At 39.6% G+C, this 8,202-nt stretch overlaps 1 protein-coding gene across 3 annotated transcripts in view; it reads left to right on the top strand.

Annotated features, from left to right (window-relative positions):
• Positions 1-1,792: 1,792 nt before the first annotated feature.
• The window catches only part of PDSS2 (decaprenyl diphosphate synthase subunit 2), a 273,183-nt gene continuing 266,773 nt past the window's right edge, over positions 1,793-8,202 (top strand). For all 3 annotated transcript variants that reach the window (XM_079938680.1, XM_079938681.1, XM_079938679.1), the window contains exon 1: positions 1,793-2,416. In XM_079938680.1, the coding sequence (XP_079794806.1) occupies positions 2,136-2,416 (281 nt within the window). In that variant the 5' untranslated portion in view covers positions 1,793-2,135. The remainder of the gene's footprint in view (positions 2,417-8,202) is intronic.

The raw sequence follows: 8,202 nt of genomic DNA, 5'->3' as shown, positions 1-8,202 counted from the left end.
GAATAATCAAAAACTTGGTTAATAGAGTATGACCAGAGAATAATGCTCTTGGCTTCTGTGGAGAAATTAAAGTACATGCTGTGAATTGGTATTAAGGAAATTGCATGAAAAGTTAGTCTTAAAGTACCATGCTGCTAAAGAAACAGCCTCAGGTGCACAATATATCACATTCAGTCCTTATCTCCCTTCCTTTTTTTCATGACTTCTTTCACCTTGGATAACCCAGAAGCTCAGGCCTTGGAACTTTTTAGAATGGTAAGGTATCTCACTCTCCACATTTATTTTCATCTAGAACAGACCTGAATTTTATTGCCGGGAGTGTGTTATCTCTTTCACAGGAATTGTTTTTGAACTTCGGCCTGCCTTATTTATTGGGCCAGACTGTTTTTAATACTTATGAGCATAATTCACTTTATCTAAAATGTACCCTTGAAAAGTTATGCCTAAACTGAATTTTTGGAAATAAAATTGGATTGTTAAATCACAAGGGAAATTTGCCATTCAAAGGGAGTCTGAGGCTAAACCTTTTTAGAGAAAGCATCTTTTGTGCAAAGTGAATAATTACTCCTTAATTTGCCCGTTTTTAAGTCTGAATTTTTTTATGTAGCCCGAGTCTAGTCCAGTATTAGGCATGATGCTAATTTTAAAAATATCAATCATGAATTTGAAAGGATTTTGAAAGTTAAAGAGAGTTTTACAAGCTATTTTTTTAGGGTGTAAAACTCGGTAATATATCTTTATTATTAACAAGGGTTTGTTAACACTTGTTTTGGGTGATGAGAAAGGGGGCAAGATGCTAGACATACATGATAAAGAATAGGTAGCATTACAGGACCACGCTGACAACAATGAGAAGTGGTTGGTAACCTGCTACTTAAACAGTAATGTTGTAGCTAAGAACATGGATTCAGAAACCAGATTACCTGGGTTTACTTTCCTGCCTAGTGTGGCCTTAGGCAATTTACACGACTTGGCTGTGCCTCAGTTTCCTCATGTGAAACACGGAGAATACTAATATTATCTACTTAACGGGGTTGTTTTCAGGATTAAATGAACTAATACATGGGCTGTATGTAAGTGGAAGCACTAGAGTCAGTGGTAGTTTTGGATTCTCGACGGTGAGCGGAGCTTCCTTCTATAAGTGTCTCTCTGCACCCGTTCAGGGGGCACTGCTGGTTCTGCCTGAGCTGTACACATGGGAACTGAGGCTCAGTGAGGCGGCCAGAGACAAGGAATGAGGACACACCCTGGGGAAATAAAAAACAAAAAACACCCTTTCTGCGGGGCTACGCCACCTTTCCTAGGTTGGGAGCAGAGGTCACGAGCGCTCAGCCCCACGTCCGGATTCTGCCTCCCACCTCACTCCACATGAGCCGTGGCGCACAGCTCCTGAAGCCCCACAGTCCGAGAGGCGGCCCTCACGCCAGTCCACCACCACTGCCAGGGCTTGGCGGCCGATGGCTTCCCAGAGGAGCTGGCGCCTCCGCCTGAGCCCTTCCTTCCGGAGGGCTGGAGGCCGCGAAAAGACCATTAGTAGACACCGACCCTCGTTCACGACACATATTTATGCGTGCCCGCTCTGCGCTGCGCGGTGGGAATCCTACGACGATTCAGACTCGTCCCAGATTCAAGGGGCTGGGGCACCACTCGGGGCCCACAACCCGGTCTCTGTCACCCTCTGTCCTCGCAGGCAGGGACGAGAATGTGGGAGGAGCTGATGTTTTCATCCTGCCTCGCCTTCCGGGGTTCACCTCCAAAGCCCCGCCCCTCCGGGCCGTTCACGGCTGCGCCGTAAAGTAGGAAAAAATTCTTTGCCGCAGAACAGCCCGCCTCCGTCTTTACGGCAAGCCGCGTTTGACGCTCACAATATGGCGTTCCCCACTTAGGCAGTGCTGTGGCTGCTACCCTAGATGGCCGTGGGCAGCGCTGACTTGGGGCTGTTGTCTGTCTAACCCAGGCTGCAGAAAGCTGCAGTTAAAGTTCGTTTCTGGTCACGGCTCCAGAAACCGACCCTCCTCTGAGGGTCAAGAAGCGCTGCTTCCTTCTAGTTCCCGCAAGTTCCTCATCTGCTTCTAGCTTGTTTCCCGCGCCACCTCCGGACACCCTCAAGTCCCTGACACCCCCAGACTCAAACTATGAGCCTTCGGCAGCTGCTTTTGCGCTTGCCCTGTTATCTCGGGGCCTCGGGGCCCCGACGTGGCCCCCTCGACACCATCTCCTCGGTGGTCTCCTGGCGTGGTCAGTCCTCCAGGTCCCCGGCCCACTGGAACCAAGTGGTGTCAGAGGCGGAGAAGATCGTGGGCTACCCCACGTCCTTCATGAGCCTCCGCTGCCTGCTGAGCGACGAGCTCAGCAACATCGCTATGCAGGTGCGGAAGCTGGTGGGGACTCAGCACCCTCTGCTTACCACAGCCAGGTGAGCTACTCCCTCTCGCCCTGACACACTCGCACACACTCGGGTCCTTTTTTCTGGCCTATACACCCTTTCCTCCCTCTCTGAGACTGACTGCCTGCTTATCCCTTTTTACCTCTTCCTTTCGTCAGCCATCCTAGGCATTCGATGTTGTGTCTTCTCTATTCTACGCACCTTAACTTACTAACTCTGTTTGCGGAGGAAGAATGAGAACACGTGCGCTTTTCGCGTTTTTGCTTCTTAACTACTGAAGGTGAAGTCACAGTGATTTGTGGAGAAATCGAGTAGGGATGTGGGTTTGAGTCGCTTCCTAGAAATAGTCTTTTAAAAGTGGGATAGGTTTATTTTTGGTTCCGCATTATTCGAGAGGTCACCTCTAAAAAGAATGGGGAGGGGGAGATAGGCCGAAAGTTAGTTACTTGCAACGTTTGTCTCAGGCTTGAAGTAGGAATTTATCTAGTCAGTAGTCATTTTCCCCTCGGGATTTTTGTCACTTATGCTGAACTACTACTGTGAAATCTGCCATTAGGACTTTAAGGATCACAACTTTTGGTTCCATTTTTAAAAACTCCAACTTTTTATTAATAAATAATTTCAAACATACTGAAAATTTGCAAGAATAAAAATAATACAAAGAACATACTTTATAATCATATTCACCTATGGTATACATACATACGTATACTATTCACATGTATATGTAAACAGAATACATACACACACACACACACACACACACACACACACAGATATATTTTTCCTGAATCATTTTGGGGTACATTGCATATGTCATGGTCCTTTACCCCCAAGTACTTCATTTCATAAGCATAGGGATATTCTTTACATAACTACATTAATCAGCTTACTTTTAATATTGATACAGTACTTTTATTTAATCTACCATTGATAGTCCACTTTTGTTAATTGACCCAATAATGTTTTTTTTATAGCGTTCTTTCCTCTTTAGTACAGGATCCAGCCTAAGATGAGGTATTACTTTAGTTGTCATGTCTCTTTAGTCTCCTTCAATTGAGAATATTTCCACAGTTCTTCACTTTTATGACTGGAGCATTGGTTCTCAAATGGTGCAGTCTGCCCACTAGGGAACATTTGGCAGTGTATGGAGATGTCGCAACTGGGGCATGCTACTGGTGTTTAGTAGGTAGAGGCCAGGGATGTTGTTAAACACCCTACAATGCCCAGGACAGCCCCCTACAATGAAGTATTAGGTGCACCAAGATGTCAGTAGTACCAAGGTGGAGAAATCCTGGACAAAAATTATCTTTTTAAAAAATGTTTTCTTTAAAAAAAAAAACAAAAAAACACTTTTGAAATAATTGGAGATTCACATGCAGTTGGAAGAAATAATGCAGAGAGAGCCAATGTACCCTTTATGCAGTTTCTCCCCCCAGGCAGGATATTGACACTGATACAGTCAAGATGCAGAACGTTTCCATCACTAGAAGCATCCCTCACGTTGCCCTTTTATAGCCACCCTCACTTCCCTTGCTCATCCTCTTGCTTTAATTTTTTATGAGACACTTGCTATTTCTTTGTTACTAGTTACCAAATAGCAACAGTAGAGTGATTTTATTTCTTGGCATCATTCCCAGTTATCAGGAATGTCATTTTATGAGTAGGCTAAACTTGTCCTGAAGCTGGAATGTTAGTTCTCCAGAGATTCTAGATGATACACACTCAAAACACACATACGTATATATTTTAAAGCTTATTAATGAAACGAATGAGCTTACCACCCAATTGAAGAAGTGTAACTTTATCAATCCTATTGAACCTTCTCTCTTCACTGGTCCATCTCCCTGATCCCCACTCTACTGAGTGTTGTGTTTATTTTTCCTTCAGAAATTACACGAGTGTTTCCTTAAATAGTAATGTGTATAATTCTGCTCATTTTTGAAATTTATAAATATACTAGTTTATTGCATGCAGTCCTTTATGACTTGCTTTTAAATTCGACATTGTTTCTGAGATTTATCCCTGTTATGTTTAACTATACTTCATTAGTTTTTCACTGGTGTGTAAAATCCTACTGTGTAAATATACCACAGTCTTCTTTCGATCAGCCTTTGGGTTGTTTGCAGTTTTTGGTGCTATGAAAAGTGCTGCTGTGAATATGCAGCACGCGTCTCCTGGTGTACTTGTCTTGAGAGAATAAAGGCGCGTGTGCACACGTGTTCAGCTTTAGGAGATAGTAAATTGTTTTCGAAGTGGTCGTACCAGTGTACGTTCTCACTAGCAGTGGCTGAGTTCAGGTTACTCTGTGTTCTCACAACACACGAACCATGAAGTGTCTTAATTTTTGCTAATCAAATAGTGGGTTTTTCTGTATGTAATGGGAATGATAGTGTTAGCGGTGGAGGTTGTAGTAGTACAGTCAGCCCTCTGGATCTGTAGGTTCCACAACCACAGACTGAACCAAGTGTGGATCGAAAATATGCAGGGGAAGAAAAATTTCAGAAAGTTCCAAAAAACAAAACTTGAATTTGCTGTGCACCAGCAAATATTTTTATAGCATTAACATTGTATTTACAACTATTTACATACAATTTACATTGTATTAGGTATTGTAGGTAATCTAGAGATGATTTAAAGTATAGGGGACGATGTGCCTTGGGTTATATGCCATTTTATATGAGAGAATTGAGCATCCTTGGATTTTCATATCTGTGGGGGTTCCTGGCTCCAATCCTCCTGGACTGTATATTACATTGTGCAGATGCATATTGTAGTCTCTGTAATAAAGTGTTGAAGTGAAAAGGGCAGAACTAGAAAGAGCCTTATTAATGTATGTATTCTGAGAATTGCAGTTCGTCTACTTAAATGTCAGAGCATCATTTGGGGTCTTAGAGAAGATTCCTTCTGAGGGCACCAGAGACACCCTAGATGAAAGCTTGTAAGACTGATGGCTCTGAAACTTCCCTGACTGTATGTAGCCTACCCTGCCTGCCTAGTCCCATATTACAGTGAAAGAATTGAAGAGGAACAAAATAGTAAGTTTCAGCAAAGTTGTAGTAACATATATAGATTATTTTGTAAGAAAAGGAGGAGCTAATCTGCATATAGTTTTATTACATTTATTTAAATTATTTAAACAGTCTAAACTCACAGGCAGCTAATGAACAAAAAACTTTTGGGGAGGGGGTTGTGCATATATCTGTTTTAGCAAAGAAGCAGGCATCTGATCCATAGGGTAGGCAGATTGTGGTTATTGTAAATTATAGCTAAAAAACATGGATTAAGCAGCTATATTGTTTCACGTACTGCACCTTACTTTGTTGAAATCTTGTGAGCAAAGAAAGCATTGATAATTAAGAGAGAGAGCCTCTCAGGATGCTATCCAAAGGACACAAATACCCCATAGAGTTAATATAGTTAGGACCATAGGAAATTGGATTTGGTAAATTCTTTTACTAGTTCCATTTTACATTATTTACTTAAATCAACATTCTAATCCCTTGGGTCATTTTACTTTTTGGGTAGATATACATGGTATTGATATATTAGGGGTGAATCATATCTTATGGCCCTAAAATTTAGATGTATAGTGACATTTTTGGCAAACAGAAGGAGAAAAAAAGGAAATCACCATAATTCAGTATTCACTACCTTCTCTTTCTTTACCTAAGTTATCTCACCAAGAAAAAGGAAAAAGGCCTAGAAGTATACTTTTATAACAATTTAATTGAGAAATGAGATTAAATTTAAAATCTTGAGATTTAGTGAGATAATGATCTTATTACTAGGAACAATGTAGCAATTAGCTAATTTTTTACTCTTGTTATACATGTTCTAGTTTCTCTGTGTTGTAAGTTCCAATTAGATAAATAATCCTTAATTCAATGTTTGTTAAAGCTTATGGAGGAATATAAAGAATTCTAAAACATGGACCATGTCCTTTGAGAATAGACATTGTGTTGGACACAAATATATTTACAAATATCAAAAGGAGGTAAATGACTTGTTACTAATGAGTAGTAGAGATATATTAGCTATTGCATTTAGAGATACTGAAGTGGCCTGGCGAAAGGTAAACCCTGTATGATATTACTTAATGTGGAATAAAATATAAAACAATCTAGTGAATATAACAAAAAAAGAAACAAATTAACAGGTACAGAGAACAATCTGGTGGTTACTAGTAAGGAGAGGGAAGGGGGCAGGGGCAAGATAGGGGTAGGGGATTAAGAGGTACAAATTACTAAGTATAAAATAAATAAGCTACAAGAATATGTTGTATAACACAGGGAATATAGCTAATATTTTATAATAACTGTGAATGGGGTATAACCTTTAAAAATTGTGATTCACTATGTTGTACACCTGAAACATACACTATTGTACATTAACTATACCTCAGTAACAAAAATAAAAAAATTAAAGTGGCTGGAATAGTAGAGGACCTTTCATGAAGAAACTGGGATGTGATTGGGATAGATGGATAGAAATTACATGGGTAGTGTTTTAGAGTGGTGGTACTATATTACAATTTTTTTTCTTCTTGATTCTTTTTTCTTCTTTCTCAGGCTGTCATACCTCTACTAGGCATAGGGAGGACCTTAAAAGCAAGAATAAGCAGTACAGTAAAGTAAAATGAACAGCATGAATGGAGCTAGAATAGCTAAAACAATATTGAAAAAAAAAACAAAGAAGAAAGTGGGAGGAGTCATTCTACCTTATGTTAAGCCTAATATATATAGCTTAATTGATCAAGACAGTGTTGTATTGGCAGCGGAATAGACAGATTGAGGGAACAGAATAGAGAACTCAGAAATAGATCAACACAAATAATACCCAATTGATTTTTGACAAAGGTGCAAAAGCAATTCGATGGAGGGAGGATAGTCTTTTCAACAAATGCTGCTGGAACAATTGGACAGTATAGGCAAGAAAATGAACCTTGACCTAAACCTCACACCATATTAAAAAGAAAGGTCTATGTAAAATGGAATTGAATGTGAAATGTAAAACTATAAAACTTAAGAAAACATAGGAGAACATTTTTGGGACCTAGGGCTAGGTAAACAGTTCTTAGACATGAAACCAAAAATGCAGTTCACTAAAGAAAAAATATAATAATTGGACTTAATCAAAATTGAAAACTTCGCTCTGCAAAAAGACCTTGTAATAGGATGAAAAGATTAGCCACAGGAAGAAAACATTTGCAAATCACTATCTGAAGAAGGACTTGTATCCAGAATATGTAAAGAACTCTCTAAACTCAGTGGTAAGAGAACGAACAATACAATTAGGAAATGGGCAAAAAGAGCCTTTAAAGATGGCAAGTAAGCATATGAAAAGTTGTTCAACATTATTAGCCATTAGAAAAATGTAAGTTAAAACCATGATGAGATACCACTACAAACCTATTAGAATGGCTAAAATAAAAAATACAATATGAAGTCCTGGTGAGAAACTAGATTTCTCATACATTGCTGATGGGAATGTAAAAATGGTACAGCCACTCTGGAATACAGCGTGGCAATTTTTTATAAAATTAAACATACACTTAACATACAACCCAGCTATCACACTTGTGAGCATTTATCCCAGAGAAATAATAACTTATATCAAAACCTATCATGAATGCTTGTAGCAACCTTATTTGTAACAGCCAAAAACTGGAAACAACCCATATGTCATTCAAAGGTGAGTGGTTGAACAAACTGTGGTACAACCATACAATGGAATACTACTCAACAATGAAAAGAAATGAACTATTAATGTGAATATACTTAACACTACCAAACTGTATACTTAAAAATAGCTAA

This window comes from Stenella coeruleoalba (genome assembly GCF_951394435.1).
Source record: "Stenella coeruleoalba genome assembly, chromosome: 12".
Classification (NCBI taxonomy): domain Eukaryota; kingdom Metazoa; phylum Chordata; class Mammalia; order Artiodactyla; family Delphinidae; genus Stenella; species Stenella coeruleoalba.
Note: the sequence above shows the minus strand (reverse complement) of the source record. Positions and strands in the feature narration are given on the sequence as shown.